This window comes from Cyprinus carpio, chromosome A2 (assembly GCF_018340385.1).
Source record: "Cyprinus carpio isolate SPL01 chromosome A2, ASM1834038v1, whole genome shotgun sequence".
NCBI classification, from domain to species: domain Eukaryota; kingdom Metazoa; phylum Chordata; class Actinopteri; order Cypriniformes; family Cyprinidae; genus Cyprinus; species Cyprinus carpio.
Window position 1 is genome coordinate 26124500 of NC_056573.1, and position 22577 is coordinate 26147076.

General features: G+C 33.7%; 1 protein-coding gene across 7 annotated transcripts in view; it reads left to right on the forward strand.

Moving 5' to 3' along the window:
* LOC109108395 (microtubule cross-linking factor 1-like) overlaps positions 1–22577 on the forward strand; it is a 57859-nt gene that overhangs the window by 4268 nt on the left and 31014 nt on the right. For all 7 annotated transcript variants that reach the window (XM_042712833.1, XM_042712783.1, XM_042712803.1 and 4 more), the window contains exons 2-3: positions 796–1020; positions 1154–1312. In XM_042712833.1, the coding sequence (XP_042568767.1) occupies positions 796–1020; positions 1154–1312 (384 nt within the window). The remainder of the gene's footprint in view (positions 1–795; positions 1021–1153; positions 1313–22577) is intronic.

Consider the following 22577-nt stretch of genomic DNA (forward strand, 5'->3'; position numbering starts at 1 on the left):
TATTGATTCTCATTCTAGTGATGATTTTCATAGATTCCATTCTTTCTTATTTTCCTTTTGATTCTGACTCTCCTCATTTTAATTCTGATTTGAACTCTAATCAGAATTTGATTATAATTCAAATTCTGGTTTTCATCCTAGTTCTGGTTCCAAATCTATTTCCAATCTTGATTACAATTCTCCTCCTCTTTCTTTTTTTAATCCAGATTCTCATTCTGATGTTCATTCTGATTCTGATTTTCATTCTATTTCTCATTTTGATTCTGATTCTAATCCTAATTGTCATTCTGTTTCTGATATTGATTCTCATTCTAATGACGATTCTAATGGCTTGTTTATTATGATTTTCGTTTTGATTCTGACTCTCCTCATTTTAATTCTGATTTGAACTCTAATCGGAATTTTATTATAATTCAAATTCTGATTTCTGGTCCCAAATCTGTTTCCAATCTTGATTATGATTCTCCTCCTCTTTCTTTTTTTTAATCCAGATTCTCATTCTGATGTTCATTCTGATTCTGATTTTCATTCTATTTCTCATTTTGATTTTGATTCTGATTCTAATACTTAGAATACTTTTATTATGATTTTCGTTTTGATTCTGACTCTCCTCATTTTAATCCTGATTTGAACTCTAATCGGAATTTTATTTTAATTCAAATTCTGATTTTCATTCTAGTTCTGGTTTCAATTCTGTTTCTAATCGTTAATACGATTCTCTTCCTCTTTCTTTTTTAATCCAGATTCTCATTCTGATGTGCATTCTGATTCTAATCCTGATTCGGTTTGCTTTAGGATGAAGTGGACGAGTTGCGAGCAGAGATGGAGGAGATCAGGGACAGTTACCTGGAGGAGGAGGTGTACCAGCTCCAGGAACTGCGCAGGGAACTGGACCGCTCCAACAAGAACTGCCGAATCCTTCAGTACCGCCTGCGCAAGGCTGAACAGAAGAGTCTGCGTGTAGCTCAGACCGGACACGTCGACGGAGAGCTTCTGCGTGGTCTGGAGCAGGACCTCAAGGTGTTTTTTTATAGGCAGTGTGTGGGGTTAAATATGTGTTTTAATATCTAAGATCACAAGTTATCACTGGTTAAATACTCTTAACTAATGAGAGTTAAAAACAAAGTAACATAACATGTCCTTCCATCCATAGGTGGCCAAAGATGTATCTGTGCGTCTACACAATGAACTGGAGATGGTGGAAGACAAGCGCACACGGGCGGAGGATGAAAACGAGCAGCTCAGGCAAAAGCTCATCGAGGTGGAGATCTCCAAACAGGCCATGCAGAACGAGCTCGAGAGAGCCAAAGAGGTACAACACGCTTCATTATTAGATATTGAGACACCTGTGCATAGTGCACACTTTTATTGAATTGGATCACTAGGAAGTATTTTATAAGACGAGATCTTTAAAAGCATGTTCATGAAGTAGTGTGGCGATCTTTTTATAAATGTGTGCTGTTTATTTCCAAGGACAGAGAATTGGGGTTAACAGTTACTAAGAGGAATATTCTGGGTTGTTTACTTACCATTTAATTTCTGTGGAGAACCTTTTAGCCGATTACAAAAATAATTTCTTTAGTTTGTAAAAACAAGCAGGAATTCCATTTATATTAATGCACTTACAATGAAATCCTGAAGCAGCTCACGTTAAAATTAATAGTTAATGCATGAACTAACATCAACACTGAGCAATAGGGTGAAATCAGGTAAGTTGGGAGTCTTTTTGCTATTGAGATGACAGAAAAATGGCCCAAATATCCTACACATTTGTATTTTTAAATATTTTTATCACTAGTTAATATAAATACAACTCTTCATTGTTAGTACATGTAAGGTCCCTTAAATACCATAAGATAACTTTTGATTTTAATGATGTATTAGTAAATGTTGGAATTAACATTGTATTTGTTTTTAGTTCATGTTAACTAATGTACCTGATGTTATCAAATGGAACCTTATAGTAAAGTGTTACCTATATATTAATTGTGTTTTCATTGCAGTACTGCTTGTTTTCCACAGCATTATTGTGCTTAAATTGTAAATAACCCAGAATATTGCATTTGAAATGATTCACAGACTGTAGAAATGCTGTGATGTACATCTTGCTGGATCACCTTTGTTGAATAAGGCACTTAAACCTGGATGGCCCGAGGGTTAGAATTCCACCCGCTGTTACTGTACTGTGAATTGCTTTGAAGTATGAATGAATACATTAACTTTGAAGCCTGCTGTCCTGTGCATTAATGCATGAGAGGCCGTAGCGGTTGCTCTGCTTCTGTAATTGGATGCTGAGGAGTTTCTCTGGAGTTGGTCAGGTTAATCTGAAACTCATCTGGAAAGACTGAGTCATGGGTAGAGCCGTCTGCTGATGATGAATGCTGCTGCAGTGTGGAGGAGAGTAAATATGGATGTGATGCACATGTCAGCATATTAGAATGATTTCTGAAGGATCATGTGACACTGAAGACTGGAGTAATGATGCTGAAAATTCAGCTGCGCATCACAGGAATAAATTACATTTCACAATATATTCAAATAGAAAACAGCTATTTTAAATTGATATATTTCAGAATTTTTTTGATCAAATAAATGCAGAATTATTGAGCATCTTGCCTATTTGTCTGTATCTCCTATGTTGCATTGTCTTTTTCAGATTTAGTCAGATTTTAGATCCGCTTTATAAATATGTATGTGGGTTCGCTATACCCTTGTTATTGCAGATCAAACAGCAGAGGATCACAACAGTGAATCATTGCACTGGTATCCCAGAATCCCCTCTGATACTCTGAGATCTGCTGCATTGTAAAACATCCCCTGGAGAGAACAACAAATCTTCTTAAAGGAACAGTTCGTCAGAAAATTAAAATTCTGTCATTGTTTATTTACCCTCGTGTCGTTTGAAGCCTTTCTTATCTGTGGAACAGAAAATTCACGCTGCTTTTTTGACATGACTTGTGCCAGTGTTAGTTTTTGGGTGAACTGTTCCTTTAAAAACAGATTTTTACTTTTTTTTCAGCATGCTGTCAGTCTTTATGGTGTAAATTAATTTTTGTTTTATTTTTGCATTAATATTTATCATGTATTTTGGAAAGGTAAACACACACACAAGGACAGATATAATGAGTGTGAAGAAGAGAAAGGGTTGAAATGAGTGTTAGCGCTTTGTGAGCTATAGCGCGTCTCTCTGGAGGCTTGCCCCAGAAAAGGTCTAGCTTCACTTTTTCTGCATTCATCACACCATACTCTTCCTTTTCCCTTCCCTCCATTCGCTGCACACACAACAGATGTGATTGAAATGGAGAATCATGCCGTTTCTTGCACACTGCCATGTTCAATTAACTTGATGTACTTTTCCAGCTGATATCATGCCTTTAGTTTAAACCGGATGCCAACCTTGTTTCAGCGTTAACAGCTTTTTAGACATTAAAGTAGTATAAATATTAAAGCCAACATGAAATCAGAACTAAACCTGTTTGCTTTTTAATGCACATTTCTGGTCTTAATATGAACAGTTTATTGGTGCACATTATTCTTATGAAAAAACATGTTTGTTTAAATAGTTTCTCATTGTATATGTAGTTAAATTTCAAAATGTTGCATGATGTGAGTAAGGTTGTTTTATTTTGTTTCATGTTGACTTTAAAGACTTTACACCTTAAAACCAGTCAGTCAGTCAGTCAGTCAGTCAATCAATCAATCAATCAATCAATCTAGCAATCAGTCAATCAGTGTAATTTATCTTTAATTAATTTATTGCTCTTAAAATGTAAAGCAAAATACCAAAACATTTATTTATACATATAAAAATAATAAAATATTTTAAAACAAATTTCTTGGTATTTTGCTTTAGCTTTTAAAAACAACAACAACAACAATAATAATAATAATAATAATTAATAACATAAAATAATAATAATAAATAATATATAAATAATATATTAAATTAAATGCTCAATACCAAATTGCTAAATAATATATATATATATATTTTTTACAAATGCTAAAACATAAAAGCTATACAAAAATAATAATAATAATAATAAAAAGGAATGAATAAAAGGAAACAACCAATTATTTGACAGTAAGTAGTATTTTTTTTTTTTTTTTTTGAATATCCAGAGAACCATATAGCAACTCAAGAACCCATACTGTATAAAACAGTTCTTGATCAGCAAGATCTTTTCAAAGTACCTTTATTTTCTACCTGCATGCGTGGCACAGGTTTGGATGGCTTTTGTTCGCATGCTAAACAGATTGGAATGAGGTTAAGCTGGGCAGATGGGATGCTGTTTCCGTAAGTATCTAAATACTGATCTGGCAGTGAAGGAGTGATTCTGAACTAAAAATACAGCATTCAGTGTCATCTGAGTTCAGGACGGTGCAACTCTAGATTTCAAGATTGTCAAAGCACAGTTTCCACCCGTCTGTGTTTTACAATATAAAGCTGCCCTGCTTGGTGCTTTTGATTTAGAAGATTTACATGTTACATGGTTTGAGGCACATAGACCTCTTTTTTTTTGTGTTGTCTTGCTTAAAATACTGTAGATATCAATAGTGGCTTGAACCACTGTGTTTTCAGTTTCTCGCGTGACATTTCGCGACAAGTTTGTCTGCATTTCTTGTTCTTGTTAGTGTCATTTGTGCCCCCGCCCCAATTCGCATTAAAGCAATGTGTTTGGATGTTTCACTTTTTTTTTCCGTTAATAATTTCCATAATTTTTCAAAGATTTAAAAAAATATATTGTATTACACTATTTTTTCCCCCATAAATTTCACCATTGATTTAAAGCAGTACTATATATATATATATATATATATATATATATATATATATATATATATATATATATATATATATATATATATATATAAACAGGTACATGTCAATAAATTAGAATGTTGTGGAAAAGTTTCAGTAATTCAACTCAAATTGTGAAACTCGTGTATTAAATAAATTCAGTGCACACAGACTGAAGTAGTTTAATTCTTTGGTTCTTTTAATTGTGATGATTTTGGCTCACATTCAACAAAAACCCACCAATTCATTATCTCAACAAATTAGAATACTTCAGAACATTTTTAGTGAATTGTTGGCCTTCTGGAAAGTATGTTCATTTACTGTACATGTACTCAATACTTGGTAGGCGCTCCTTTTGCTTTAATTACTGCTTCAATTCGGCGTGGCATGAAGGTGATCAGTTACTGCTGAGGTGGTATGGAAGCCCAGGTTTCTTTGACAGTGGCCTTCAGCTCATCTGCATTGTTTGGTCTCTTGTTTCTCATTTTCCTCTTGATAATACCTCATAGATTCTCTCTGGGGTTCAGGTCTGGTGAGTTTGCTGGCCAGTCAAGCACACAAACACCATGGTTATTTAACCAACTTTTGGTGCTTTTGGCAGTGTGGGCAGGTGCCAAATCCTGCTGGAAAATGAAATCAGCATCTTTCAAAAAGCTGGTCAGCAGAAGGAAGCATGAAGTGCTCCAAAATTTCTTGGTAAACGGGTGCAGTGACTTTGGTTTTCAACACAATGGACCAACACCAGCAGATGACATTGCACCCCAAATTATCACAGTCTGTGGAAACTTAACACTGGACTTCAAGCAACTTGGGCTATGAGCTTCTCCACCCTTCCTCCAGACTCTAGGACCTTGGTTTCCAAATGAAATACAAAACTTGCTCTCATCTGAAAAGAGGACTTTGGGCAACAGTCCAGTCCTTCTTCTCCTTAGCCCAGGTAAGATGCCTCTGACATTGTCTGTGGTTCAGGAGTGGCTTAACAAGAGGAATACAACAACTGTTGCCAAATTCCTTGACATGTCTGTGTGTGGTGGCTCTTGATGCCTTGACCCCAGCCTCAGTCCATTACTTGTGAAGTTCACTCAAATTCTTGAATCGATTTTGCTTGACAATCCTCATAAGGCTGTGGTTCTCTCCGGTTGGTTGTGCATCTTTTTCTTCCACACTTTTCCCTTCCACTCAACTTTCTGTTAGCATGCTTGGATACAGCACTCTGTGAACAGCCAGCTTCTTTGACAATGAATGTTTGTGTCTTACTCTCCTTGTGAAGGGTGTCAATGATTGTCTTCTGGACAGCTGTCAGATCAGCAGTCTTCCCCATGATTGTGTAGCCTAGTGAACCAAACTGCGAGACCATTTTGAAAGCTCAGGAAACCTTTACAGGTGTTTTGAGTTGATTAGCTGATTAAATCATCACAATTAAAAGAACCAAAAAGACTAAAACTACTTCAGTCTGTGTGCATTGAATTTATAAATTATTTTAAAAAATCTAAAACAAAATTCTAAAATTTAAATTATAAAATTAATTCAAAATTTTTGTATTATTATTTTGCATTTAGGTATTAAGAATTTTGGAGGAAACTGAAATAGGCTTCTTTTTCATTAAGCAAGGAATAAACAAAAAAATCCCATTTAATTAGTTTTTTTTTTTGTCATTGTGATAAAATATATTTAAATTCACTTATTTAAATTGAAGTTAATTTAGGACACTTTTTGCTGTTATTGTATGGAAATGTCTTGTGTGTGCTATCACTGGTGTCCAGGCTGTTTGCTGTCAGCTCTGATTCCTGCAGTGGGATTGGCACCCCAACCAGAATTAATCCAACTGAGCTGCCTGTTATGAAACCTCCTGGCAGATTCCTGCCTCACAGGGGAGGAGAGGAAGTGAGAGAGAGAGACAGATACTCAGAGGAGGAGAGAGAGGCTCTCAGATGGGTTTATATCTGTCAGGCTGTGATATGGCATTAACTTATGGAGGTTTTTGTAAACAGTTCAGTCATTTCATGTGCTGCGGCTCGCTAATGACCGCCTGTCATTTGTAATGCCCCGTACTGCCGCCACACGTCCAGAACGTGGTCTCAGACTGTTGTTCAGATAGATCAGCATGCAATTGAAATGGTGCTCCAGGTTTCAGAGGATTCTGTTAAATCTCAAATGTTATTATGTGGTATAAGCACATAAAATAGAGCTGATCAGGTTGTTGTCCAAACACTGGGAGAATTAGCCTTTCAAATATATTTCTTTGAATATTTGTTCTTTAACATAAATTACACACAGTCAGTTGTGTGCTTCATTGCGCAGACATGTTCACAGAAGTCTCTGTGTGGGCTCTTGTCATATTGATAGAAAAGTTCAGCCAAAAATAAACATTTGTTGAAAATCTCTCAGGCCAACCAAGATGTAGGTGAGTTTGCTTCTTCATCAGATTTGGAGAAATGTAGCATTGCATCACTTGCTCAGTAATGGATTCTCTGCAGTGAATGGGTGCCGTCAGAATGCGAGTCCAAACAGCTCATAAAAACATCACAATACTCCACAGCACTCCAGTCCATCAATTAATGTCTCGTGAAGAGAAAAGCTGCATGTTTGAGAAACAATTCCACCATTAAGGTGTTTTAACTTTAAACTGTCAGTTCTGTAAGAAATATGAGTCAATAATCCTTAATACAATTTTAAGACCCTTTTATATACAGTATATAGCAATAATATTTTGCTATTTATTATGTCAGTGCATATAACTAAATTGAATTCTTCATTGTGTTCATTTAGTGGAAACAGAATGGACATTTCTTGATTATTTGTAACTAGATTTTTTTTTTAATGCATTTATCTTTGTTACTTAAATCTGAAATATTTTTAAGCTAATTGGCAACCAGTTACACTGGAATGTTACACTTTCACGCTACCCTGAATCTTCATAAATAAATGACACAAAATCTTGCACAAAAATATCTTTTGGGAAAATATCTTCACAAATATTTATTATTAAAAATGACAGAAGTGTACATTGAAAAGGCAAATTGTTTTCGATATTCTATATTTTTCATGTTTTTAGTCAAATATTGTCAAAAGGCTGAAAAATCTTCAGTACAGAGATATGATTTCTTCAGATTCTGTATTTCTCTGGCTGGTGCAGGGAGCATACACAAAACACAACCTGAACTGAGCACGGCACCAGAACACTTGTTTTATTTGGGGGAAAACGGCGCTACTGTATTAGGGTTATTATTGTTAACTACAATTCAAATTAAATCTAAAACCATTTTAAAAATATTTGATATGTGAAATCAAATGTAAAAAAAAAAATAATTCAAATTTCAGCTAGTTGACTAGGTATCATTTCTCGTTTTATTTTAGTTTAACGAAGTATTAAAATAAAACTGAAATAAAAATTAATAAAAAATATATAGATAATTAAATGAGAAAAAAGTTATTAAAACAAACAAATTTAAATGGAAATGGAAAACATAAAAATGAATTATTTTAATAAAAATAAATTAAAAATAAAATATTAATAAAAACGTATAATATATCATTGATGCTAAAATAACAGTAATGTATTTTGGTCAGCTCTTTCATATTTTGTTGTATTAATGAATGACTACAACACTTATATAAAAACACATTTCACATATATTTATACAAAAAGACACATATAAAACTAAAAAAATAAAAATTTTAAGTAATTAAACACCCCCTGAAAAAAAAACACAACACCTTCTCTGCACAACACACAATTTTTTACTGTTTACTGAGGTACAGGAATGCATTAGGTTTGTATGAAGAACAGACTGAAATGTAGTTCTTTGTTTAATCTTTAACAAAATTTAGGTTGTAAACACTCCTGTATTATGTGAGAACCAATGGTGGCATCTTTGAATATACGTGATCTTTTCAGCAGGGCTGTGTGAGATGTATTAAACATCATCTTGCTAAGGAACATCAAGAGCGATTAAGAAGCAAGTGCGTGTGTTTTTATGGTGGATGAGTGTGTAATATTAGAAGAAGCATATTTAATTTGCTGTCTTTAAATCTGTGTTCATATATTTGAAGGAGATAAACGTTCAGCACAGCTCTTCTAATCTTCGCTGCTTTGCTTAGAGGTAAAAAACACAAGATCCAGGCTAAATAGATTATGCTCTGTGTGCATGTTCAATCCAATCCAATCCACACAAATAATAGTGTGCTCAATATCTCTAGTCCAATATTTCTACTTAGGTTTCTCTTCAGTATGTGAATCAGAGGTAGTTTCTTATACGACTGCTTACAAAACACTGACACTGCTACAGTACAGTATGGTATCAGATGGTAAAACTATATATGGTATTTTGATATGTACAGCGGTACTAAATGGCTACTGTATTTATAGTATTGAAATGACACTTCTAGGAACAGCATTGTCTGACCTTTTGCCATGAGAAGAAAGCTATTTTTTTTTTTTTATTAAATATTTTATTGTTATTTTTTTAAACACCTTTTACACAAAATGTACCTGTGCTACTAAAATAAACATAAAAAGTGTATAAAAAGTGTATCTTTTTTTGTGGTATTCTTTAAAATCACCCATTTTTTTGGTTATGTTGATAATAATAATAATCAAATATTTAATAAAATAAAAAATAAAAAACAATTATTATTATTTTTATTTGTTTTAATTGTTAATTTAGTTTTATTATTTTAAACACCTTTTCAAAAAAATTAACCTATGCTATTAATTTAAAATAAACTCATAATTTTTTTTTTTTTTTTTTTTTTTGGCCATAATGGTAATACCACGGTTTTCTTACATTTATTTATTTATTTATTTATTTACAGTACTATTTAAGTATAATAGTATTTTTCTGGTATTCGTGTGGTATTTTTTACTTAGCTAGAAATGTTTGCATTCACATATTTTTATATGCAGAATAAATCATTAATACAATCAAAAACCATGTTAATATGGTACTGTGGAAATTGCAGTAATTTGCAAGGGACAACTTCTCACTTTGAGCACACGAATGCGTGTCTCGTTTATTTTTAAAGCAAAAAACAGAATACAGAATAATGGCGCTGACCGGCGTTTTACGTCATCACGCATTCCGAACATTTAAAGGGACCACGATCCCTGAACAGTTATGCAGAACACAGTGTACAGAACTACACTTAACAATGGTGAATTATGTCTGTCACATTCACTACAGTACTTTGTTTAACGATCTCTAAAGAAAGTGTGTGTCCACAATCTACGACGGCGTTTTAGTGCCACATTGAAAAAAAAAATCTAACATTACGAGATTAAAGTCGAAATATTTCGAGAATAAAGTCATAATAGGCCTACTACAAGAACAAAGTCGAAATGTTTCGAGAATAAAGTCGAAATGTTTCGAGAATAAAGTTGTAATAGGCCTACTACGAAAATAAAGTCGAAATGTTACGAGATTAAAAATGAAATATTGCGAGATTAAAGTCGAAATATTTCGAGAATAAATTTTCACATATTTGGAATTTTCACAAAGAAAACAGTTTAATTTAATGAATTGTTTCACATGAATACAGCGATATCGATATCTGATCATTAAAGAGGTTGAAAACACATTATTGTAAGACACATAATTTGTGTTTCGCTATAAAACTGATTTTGAAAGCTGAGACATTAAAAGTAGGTCTATCAAAAGCACGAATCTTAATGCTATTGGGTGGCTGGCACACTACAAATAACAAATGCAATGAAAGATATGAAATATTATTTCCAAGCATACTGTCCCCGTGAGTATGGCACACGGTATGATTTCTGCTAATAATCCCACATATATTTGTAGTGTATTAAAAAAGCGTTAAATAAGAGAGCTACAGCGCCCCCTGAAGGAATGTCGATTGGGTGTGTGAGCTGATGTTAAGATAAAAAGTTGTTCTTGTTCAGTCTGTTAATAAAAATCATATTCTTGATATTAAGCTGTTTCTGCGAGTCCTTAAAATGGACTCTTCCTCATCCCGGTAAGATGATGCAACTTCTCCCGGTGCTCTAAATCTGGGACATTTACATGTGCAATAAAGGCCTAGTCTCAAAATAATATAACTTTAATTTCTACTATTTAAATTCTCTAACATTTCGACTTTATTCTCGTAGTATTATTCTCATAATATTAGATTTTTTTTTTTTTCAAACTGGGACAAAATGCCGTCGTAACAATCAGAAAGAAGGTCCAGAGTTACTTTCAAAGTCAAATTCTCATATTTATCCTTGTGAAAGCACAAATTTAATTTCATTCAGCACTAATGAACAAGGGTCCCAGTTTGGTAAAATGGCTTTGGCGCTCAGTGTGAAGAGGGTGAAAAACAAAATATTTAATCTTCAAAGCACCGTGCCGCTTATCAAAGCATTGCTGTGGGCCGCTAATTAAATTCTGTCTCTAATTCAAAGAAAAGTCACAGGTTCTGTTCAGACGTTAGCGCCTAGCATTAGCACTTTCTAAAAATAAAGCAACATGCACGCTTGTTTTCCTTTTCCGGGACTGTTATATTGAGAGTGTCTGTAACGGTACTTTGGTGAGAGATACGGTGTGTGTGACTGACTCTCAACGCTCTTCATCGCTTTCATCTCTTTCTCTGACTGTGTTTGCAATGCATTACTGTATATACTGCCTACTGCTTTTGTAAATAACTTATAAAATATTAAAATTAATACAGAGTAAATGCTCCAACCAGTAGTATGCTACATTGTTGTAACATGCCCAGTATTTTGCATAATTGATTCAGCTATATGCATTGTTTTTCTCGGGTTAAAAGGATTGCAATCATTTTTTAATAAAATCTAAATTTAAAAATAAGTTTTTAAAATAAATAGATATTTTTTTGTGTTGCACAAATGACATAAGCATATCCCTTTGCAACAATATAAATCACTTGTTTTTGCACATGCATCTTTTAAACCCTATAAAGCGTGCTGTATCATAATTGATGCAAGCATTTCTAAAGCCTCTAAATGATTAACATGATCATAACTTTGCTGATAAACCTGTAACACACAAGCTATGCTTTCAGTCGCATGATTGATAGTTTAGACTTTTTTAGCAAGTAAAAGCTCTTTTAGTGTAATTGTACAAACTTCCACCTTCAGCTCGTGCTTCACGTGTCTTTCTGCTGTCAAATCTTTACTGGTTCTTATATGTGATTGTATAAGAATAACTTTTATATCGTTAGTAATATTTCAAGATGAACACTTACTGTACTGAAGCAGCTTGGCTTTATTTGATTATCCAGACGTCATTTTTATAAAAATTAATTATCAAATATGATCATCGGGCTCTTGAGGAACATTTATTTGTTTATCTCTCAGTCATCATTATATTGCATTGCATTATGTGCTTTGATCATAAAGCTAAGAATTTAAATATCATCATACTAAGAGATATTATTGGAGCTATAGAGTGAGATTTTTTATGTACTGTATGTATCTGCTTTACCTTTATAAACATCTCATTGATTTACATTACAAGCATCAGAATTTCATACTTTTTGTCTAAATTAATATCAACATTTGCACCAAATTGCAGATTTTTGCTCTGAATAAAACTGACCATTTTTTTCTCTTCATATTCTCACTATATGAGCCATAAAAGCATGATGGATCAAATATAAAACATAAAACACTTAATATTTTGCGTAAAAGTTCAATAAACTGTTCCGTTATTATTTTATATGTCAGGCTTAACAGTATTAAAGTTAAAAATCACAACTGATATTCACTTTTGGGTCATTTGTCACAGCGGCAATGAAAGGTCAAGTCAAGCACAATGCATTATGGGATGCAGTGTTCTGTGAAAGCAAGCCATTCAAAGCATAACCTTTCTTGCATCCCTTTTTATTGCATTTACCCTTCTGGCTACATCTGTAAGAGAAGCAGTTTGAAAACTGAGAGATGAAACTGTGTGGGAAAAGCAGCACAGAGGAAAACATTATTCCAGGCCCGGCCCTTCCTCCCCTGAGTGGACAAAACTACTTCATAGTATCTGGCACTGAGAGAGAGAGTGTGACTCAGTACAGCTTGTCTGGGAAAAAGAGCATTTCAGTGAGAATTATTTGGCCTTTTAGCAGTGGTTTTAGATCCACACTGATGCTCTACAGGTCCAGATAGACTGAATGCATCATCTGTGATCATCTGTTCTGTAACAGCAAACTTCTCAACAAGCTGCATTATTAGAGATATCATCTACGTCAAAACAAACCACACATCGCTGAGTATAAGCAACAGGATATTATGGGTTAACACAAGTCATATTCCCTTAACCCAATGTGTTTAGTAACCTTGTCAAGACGAAGGAGCGGTTCAGGGTGACTAAACCTCAGTGGTCCAGGTGGACTCCGTCCTGTTCATTTCGCCTGCTCGTCTATTAGTCCAGATGGCAGCCCTCTAACCATCCCTCAGAATGACAATGCAAAGCTTAACTGGACATCTCAAGGGAAAAAGATCTGTTGTTGTTTTCCCTTCATCTTTTTTTTTGTGGCAGGGAGCAGGTGCCTGTGATCAGCTGAGAGCAAATGCTGATTCATTAACGGATAGTTCTGACAAGATGAGCCACATTCAAAGCCACTGAAAAACAGCTGATATATCACTGACCTCATATCAGCTAAAATCTGACATAATGCTCTTCTTTATATATATATATATATTTGTTTTTTAAATTATATTTTAGATTTGATTTTAGGCTAATTAACTATAATATGCATCTGAAGAACATTTTAAATATATGTAAATATTCATTTATGAAAATTATATATATATATATATATATATATATATATATATATATATATATATATATATATATATATATATATATAACTAATTTCTTAATAATTTAAACATTTATTTGAATAATTTTAATTGTAATTTCTTAATAAAAATATTTTTAGATGTTGAGCAGTTCATAAATATATATATATATATATATATATATATATATATATATATATATATATATATATATATATATATATATTGTGTGTCTACTTTATTAAAGTACTTTATTTTATTAACAAAAACAATTAATTTTATTTAAATACAATATATTTAAACAAAATATAAAAAATACACACACAAAAAAAAAAAAAAAAAAAAAAAAAAAAAAAGTCACCACCTGGATTTAACTAAGCAAATATTAAAGATCCTCCCATTGGATAATTACTGCATGGATGATTATGTTATGTGCCCAAAGAATGAGGTCAACTGACTACCTGAATATACTGAATGACCAGGCTATTCCATCAATAAATTTTTACTTCCCTGATGGCACGGGCATATTCCAAGATGACAATGCCACGATTCATCGTGCTCAAATTGTGAAAGAGTGGTTCAGTGAGCATGCAACATCATTTTCACACATGGATTGGCCACCACAGAGTCCAGAGTCAGACCTTTACCCTAATGAGAATCTTTGGGATGTGCTGGAGAAGACTTTGCGCAGCGGTCCGACTCTCCTATCATCAATACAAGATCCTGGTGAAAAATTAATGCAACTCTGGACAGGAATAAATGTTGTGACATTACAGAAGCTTATCGAAATGATGCCACAGCGAATGCATGCCATAATCAAAGCTAAAGGCTGTCCAACGAAATATTAGAGTGTGTGACTTTTTTTTGGATCGGCAGTGTATATATATATACAGATATAGATAGATAGATAGATAGATAGATGTAGATATAGATGATATAATAATATAGTTAATATATATCATTAACAAATAAAAGGTTTAATGATAAAAAAGATCAAATGATTAATTTAAATAATAAAAGTAATTAACTTTTTATACATGGTAAAAATTTGAGTTGAGTGTGTGTGTGTGTGCATTATATGTATTATGTTATTATATAATTTCAGTTTTATATGTTATAAAATAAAATAGATAAATTGCACATTATTTATATAATATCTATTTATATGCAAATATCTATCTTATTATATATAACAAATATTATAATAATATAATAATATATAATGCATATAACATAGTATGCATTGCATTATACAACAAATTAAAAAAATCTTGAAACGCATACTTTATTAAATAAGTGCATTAAATGCATCTATTTTTAAGCTTCTGTCCTCCATTCAAACAGCTAACCAGATTCCCAGAAGCTGGTCATTGTGAAGACATTAGCTGAGCACAGAGGTAATCTCTCACCAGCTGCCCAGTGTCAGACGCCTCTGACTGCAGGCTCCGCCTCCCTATTAACCTCTCACAATAGGGAACCCACTGACCCAGCGAGACGAGAGGAATTGTCTTTGAGTGCAAAGACAGCCTCTCATTAACCAGCTGGACACATACAAATCCCTCCTCTCTCACACTCACACACACACACACAATCACATTCCCAACTCTCCGGAGGCCACCGCATCCTTTTAGCCAAATGAGAGAGCTTAAAAGAGCTTCCGTTGTGTTTGACGCTCGCTGTAGTGATGGAGATGGCTTGCTTATGGGTCCAGAACACCCTCTGGGACTGTGTGCGCGGCCCGTGCGGGGATGGTGTTACACACAGGGTCCCTTGACTTTTCCAGACAGAATCCCAGACAGAGATTAACGGCTTAGAGGATTCTCCGGGTCTCCTGACAACAACGGACAAGTCTTATCATCATATACATAATGCTAATGAAATCAGACCAGTCACTAAGAATTCATGTGCTGTGTTGGGAATGGAATACTGGCATACTAAATACTATGGAGTGTGTACTAGATACTGCATACTGTAGTATATGAAACCATATGTTGGATGCTTTAAATGTTTAAAGATGTAAAATACTGTTTCTAAAAATGGTGTAAATATTTCAAATGATATATTTTTCATAATATCTAACTTTTAGATTAAAATTATATATATATATATAAAAAAATCATTGTATATGAAAAAATATGTAGTTTTTTAAATATATACAAAATTTTACTATATGATTTTATATATATATATATATATATATATATATAGATATAATATATATATATATATATATATATATATATAATATATCTATATATATAATTTTTTTAATTATCTGTTTTTCATGATATTGAAAATGTTACATTTAAATAAAATATAGATAAAGGCTGAAGCTCATGTCACTTCCGGTTCATTTGTCACACTAGCAAAATTAAGGGTTCATCAGGTGCATTGTGACACACAGTACTCACATAATAAGCTCTGGTTGTAAACTGCACATTTTAGCATCATTCTATGCATGCAGAAAATGTGCATACGTCTAGGAGTCCTAAGGTAGTATGCAATTCTATGTTTTTTATTTGTTATTGATCACTTTTTTAACCCTGGTTGAGTTCAGGAGAGTCAGAATGGAAGAGCTAGATGCTAATGCTAACACACAATCACAAAACAGAGATAATATTTTCGTGTTTGCACTTTAGAATTAGCATGTAGCTCTTAAAATTCACCAGACACAGCATATAATCCATGCATCCTTTAGCAAGCATGCTTCCATGTATTATGAGTCAAAAACACACCAGATCTTCTTTATTATTTTTGATGCACATATTGATGTAAAGTAAGTGATTTACATTGCATTGCCTTAGAGTGTTTCTCAGAGTCTAAATCACTTTACTCTTCAGTTTTGAATCCTAACAGTAAAATAAATGGGTTTGGCATATCTTAGACCCCTCTGGCTCCAGTTCATCTGTCCCCACACATCAACCATGTCATCAAACAGGTCCAGTACACTAGAAGCTACATGTGACATGAGTGAGCACTCGCGGCAAAACTCCCACAGAAAGAAATTAACTGGCAAAGAGATCGCCACTGTTAGTGCTGTTCTCTTACAAAATGCATTCATCATGAGCACGACACATAGCATAAACTGAACAATTTTATCATCAGCTGTATCTCAGAGAAATGTGCCGGTCTTTCTCTGATGTCTGTATCACTCTGCTTTCTGTCTTTTCCATCATGATGTTCTGACTCATGGAGTTAAGTCAGAGCGAGCGAGAAGAGCAGAGTGTGACTGTTTCATTAGTGTTTTGTGGGAGAACGGTGTGAGTACACACACTATCACAACGCCTCACCGGCCCAGTGCTCATCTGATGGATTGAGTGTTTATAAGACAGAAACACAGCTTCTGATCCCAGACCGCTTTTGTATTGTTGTAAGGCTGTTATTAATGTGCATCTTTTAGTACATGTCTGTAGCTTTGAGATAATCAAAATTGACATTTACATTTACATGCATTTGGCCGATCCAAAATGATAATGCACATACATTACATACATTTGTTAAGTTCGTGCATGAACTGAACCCATGACATTGGCGTTATATGAGGATATTTTGCTAAAGTGTTAGGAGGTTATTTTTTATAGATGAAACATGCACACAGAAAAACTTAGAATTATGAGATATAAACTCAAAATTCTAAGATGTCAACTTGGAACTGTAAGAAAGAAAGTCATAATTCTGAGTTTACATCTCACAATTCTGAGAAAAAGGTCAGAGTATGAGATAAAAAAGTAGCATTTTTATTTTTTATTCCATGGCAAAAAAAGGGTTTCCATACATTTCTCATATAAAACGAATTTATATATATATATATTGGTAACTGTGAGATAGATTTTTATAATTATATTCCATTTAAAAAAATATATATATTTTTTATAAATATATAATATTTTATGTATAAATAATAAATAATAATAATAATAAATTTTATTTATAATGCGCCTTTCACATGCTCAAAGCGCTACAACATACATACAAAATAGTCAAACAATCAAACAAAAAAAATATAAATGTATGCATACTGTATCTAGACATAAAATCTTATATCACAGTCAGATTTAATATATAAATTACTGCATACAGCCTGCAGAAATAGAGGATGGACTGAAATGCGTCTGATGAAGGTTGACTGATATCTAATATCTAGTGCTGATCTAACCTGAGCTGACAGTATGCCTGACTCTGCAGTCCGGCTGTGACTGAGCACAGATAAAACTGAGGTCGCCCCAAAGTCACAAACACACCCCCTGGAGAAACGCAGGATATCTGCTGCCTGACAAATGATACAAGCCCTCACCATCTCTGGATTTGTTCTGATTCCTGTGCTCCACTACACTCCACTAACAACAAATACTGTGAGGATCCGACTGGAATACCATGCTATTTTAATATACACTGTGGTATCGTTTGATTAGCAAATTTATATACTAAGGTATTTAAATGGTAAAATGCAGGGTCCGTTAAAGAATACTATGGCAAACCATCAGGGTAGTGTCCAAAAAACTACATTAAATAAATATACATCATTATATCTTGAAATTCTGTCATTCTGAATCTGTTAATCTCGCAATTTTATGTTTCGCAATTATTTGTCCAAAATTGTCAGAAAAGTCCAAATTTTGAGATATAAGCTCAGAATTTTGAGAAAAAAAGTTGTGAGTTTGAATTGCAAGGGGGAAACAAGTGTGTGGTTAAAAACATTGGCAATTTTGTTTAAAAACATACCTTTTCCATTTTTTAATTCTGTGGTGGAAAAATGCTTCCATATAAATTTCCCCATGTACAGACTGTAGGAAATTCAAACGTATATACAGTATATATATATATGGGGAAATGCACAGCAGCTGCTTTGAATGCCAGATTCCTCCTTTGTGCAGATTCATTAATTTGTGTATTGAAGTGTTTTTTGGGTGTTGAATAAAGAATGGCTGAACGTATTCTGCTTCATCCACAAAGACCTCCTGCCGGAGACGGCAGATGGAGACGAACCTCACGTGGAGTTTTCAGAACACTGATCCCAGACCTGAAGATGCAACTTCAGCCTTTCCAAACCCATTTACACATTCTGATCTGAGATCAGCTTAGGTCTGGCTTTACAGGCTGTTTTTAGGGCGAGAGAATAACCTCTATCTGCAGCAGAGACAGATGACTGAAGCTTTGTGCTCATGCTGAATAGAGCGAGTGTGTAACTGTGTTTCTGTCTAATTTCATCACTCTGAAATGCTTTAACACAACTAAAGTCCCTCGAAAACACATTCTAGCCTTTTTCACCATCATACAGATGGTCAAATGCTTTAAACATTCGATATGGAAGGGAAAACACTGTGTAAAAATATTTTTCTAAAGCCGCTTTGGAACAGTATTACTTGAGAAAAGCTTTTCATTGGATTTATACTGTGAAAAATGCCTTTTCACACCAAAAGTGAAACAAAAGAGCAAAAATAATTGATGATGATTGATCTATCAACCACATTCAAGCTTGTTTTCACCAAAGCATTAAAAAAAGGTAATTGTGACTTTTCATCTCACAATTCTGACTTTTTTTTCTCAGAATTGTGAGATATATACTTTTTCTTGCAATTTTGAGTTTTACATCTCACAATCTTGCATATATATATCAGAAAAAATCAATATATATCATAAAACTCAAAATGTAAAAAAACTCAAAAAAAAAAAAAAAAAAAAAAAAATATATAATATATATATATATATATTTTTTTTTTTTTTTTTCTTATAATTGCAGGAAAAAAGTTAGAATTGTGCGAGAAAAAAAATCTGAATTAACCTTTATTGTTATTTATGTTTTTCCTGTGGTGGAAACTTGGAATGTTCAAGAGAAAATACCCTTAAAACATGATTTCCCACTTGTATACTACCTTTAAGTCATGTCTTTTTGTTTAGAATACTTGTATTTATTGTACTATATCTACTCTAGATGATCTGATCTGTTGTAGTGACTGTGTTGTTTCTGGATCATGAGGCAGGAGGCGTTTTGATCTGTTTCTGTCATCCTGATGTACTGGTCTGTGTTGTGGGGTTGAATAGTAGCTGTCGCTCTGTGGATGTAGGGAATCGGAGGATGGAAGGTGATCTGATTTGGGACGAGGCCAGGCAGCAGGATTTGTCGACTGTATTTAGACTGTGATTATCTAAGCCTGAACGCACCACTGTTGAGAGCACGATCTGTCATGCAGCTCACCTCTTTCTGATTTTCTCTACTTGTACCAGTTGACATTTTTGCTATATGATATTTTTAGTTGCTCAGATGTTATGGTTTACATACTTTCAAAAGTTTGGGGTTGTTACGTTATTTTATTCAAATTTTGAAGTCTCTTGTGCTCACCATGGCTGCATTTATTTGATCAAAAATACCCTAAAAACAGTGAAATATTTTCACAATTCAGAATAACTGATTTCTTCTGTAATATGTTTTAAAATGTAATTTATTTCTATGATCAAAGCTGAATTTTCAGCATCATTACTCCAGTCTTCAGTGTCACATGATCTTTCAGGAATCATTCTAATATTCTAATTTGCTGCTCAAGAAACATTTCTGATCATTTTTAATGTTTAAAAAACTTGTGCTGCTTCATATTTTTCTGGATACCATAATACATTTATTTTCAGGATTTTTTTTTGTTTGGAATGTCTATGCTGTTGCTTTTGATCAGCTGCATCTTTGCTGAATTAAAGTATTAATTTCTTTGTAAAGAGACTTAAGTTCTTTCTTTTAGTTATGAAACTTTGTTTCTTCTTGATTTTATATGGAGGAATAAAAATAAGCACACATCAATCATTCGCTATGAAATGAATGTGTATATCAGCTTAGATAATTTAATCATGGTAAAAACTGATGAGTCCATTCTGACTTAATTGCAGATTCAGTAGACTTCTCCATATAATCGTGTCTAGGATAAACAGTTGAGGTCTTTTTTGTCAGGTGTATTTTAATATTATCACCACACTACACAATATAATATATAATACAGTATAACAACAACGATTGCACAGTTTGGATTTTTTAGCACTTTTGTTTTTTTTAAGCAGGCATTGTCACTAAGCTACACCCGTTACATTACATAAGTCTGTAGGAAACACATGCACACAGGCTGCAGAGTACAGGCGCGGTGTAATGCCTTTCCAATTAGATAATCGTGCAAATGTAAGAGGGACAGAGAACTGAGGATGAGAGAAGAAATGCACATGTTGGCTGATCTGTTATAAAAGAGCCCTTTGTTTATCTGTTTCATTAGAGGTGTTTCATTAAACACTAGCAAATAGTTGCCATGCGTTCCTCTAGAGCAGATGCATGGCATTACTGTTGCAGATTTTAAGTATGTTTTTAAGCTTTATGTGTGCTTGCATGCTAGCGAGGGATGGAGAGAATTAGACCGAGAGTGTTTTGCAGACTAATGCATTAATGTGTTCGTGTAACTTAATCTGTGTGTGTGTGTTATGCACACACGTTACAGTCTCTCTGTCAATTGCAAAAGTCATTGCCACAATGCTAATTCTGTTCTGAGTGGTTTCCAAGGTACTGCAATGTGGCTACTAAGATGTTCTTAGCATTTTTTTTTGCATGTTAGGTGTTGCTATGCAGTTGCTAGAGTGTACTGGATGGTTGCAAGGTCTTTGCATTCAAGGTATACGACCTTATTAACCAATAAAAGCAACAAAGTACAAGCAACATAATCCATAGATGTAATGCATTACACGCTTAGTTTGCGGAGAATGTCACTAAATATGAGCAATAGTAATAGTGACGTTTGACTTAGCATGAGTAGAAATTTAAATTTTTTTCTTAATGGTTGTATGATTGATGTTTGTGTGGCAGCTAGTGGTGATGACTTCACTGGAGGATGTCTGAACGTGTATGGGAAAATTGTGAGCCATAAATTGTAACCATATTGCCAACTCCCTCAAGCCCACATAAAAAAATGACATCACCTCATTTCATTTCCTCCTTTGTTTTAGACTTGAATCTAGGCTCTCTCGCCCTGTTGCTGTGTGTGTTGGTGAAAAAGTTTCAAACTCCCTCCTCTCCTGTGCCCATCTCACACTTTCCATCTGTCTGGCCGTTAATGATACAAGCTAACGCAGCCATCACCAGCAGCTATTTATGTTCGGTGTATGACTCAAGATAGACTGTGCATAAGCAGGGCTAGGTTTACCTACTTAACTCTTGATTTAAGTAAGAGATTATGTGCGGTCAGCCAATGATTATAGCAAAATAATTGGATGTGTTCTTATTCGTGGTAGCTAACTATAAGCGTACTGACTTTGACTAACTTGCTTAGTACGATTCTCTTTAAACTGTTGCTCCACAATGACAGTAGCTGATCTGAAGTAGAAATGAGAATAGAAGACAGTTTATGCTAAAGTCTGCTGTAGCGCCTCTTGTGGCAACACTGAGAATGCAACTCACGTAGTTTTATCTTACACAGAGTCAACAACCTGCAACCTGTATTCTTAATTATTTAACTTAACTTAATTTTTTCCAGCAGAATTGCTGTTTACCATATTATTGCCAAACCTGTTCACATCCTGTTCACATCTTTTTAATTTCTAAGTGCTTGGCAACTATTTTGGTTTGTTCTACTTCACATATGTTGCATTCTGTTTAAGTCATAATTTAAAATGTTAATGTTAATTTGGAAAAGTGCAAAAAAAAAAACAATAATAATAATAAAAAAAAAACATTTGAAGTTGAACAGTCAGCTTTGAAACTGTGGAAATCCCAAACTTTGCAGAATCTCAAACTAGTATTGCATAATATTTTTTATTATTGTTAATATCCAGAGTCATTTTTATTAACAGCTGAACACCTGCAAAGCCAATGCAGTTTGCAAAGCATTGGTAGTTTTGTTTATTTTGCGTTGTTAAGTGCTGTATTTGTGTAGTTTTCTGAGATATAAAGAAGGAATCCCAAATCTGACAGCAGCAGTGTTTTATTCAAATAGTAAGATCTGCCATAAGGACCATGACTTGTAATTCACATAATAATGGTTTTAAGCTTGATACGGT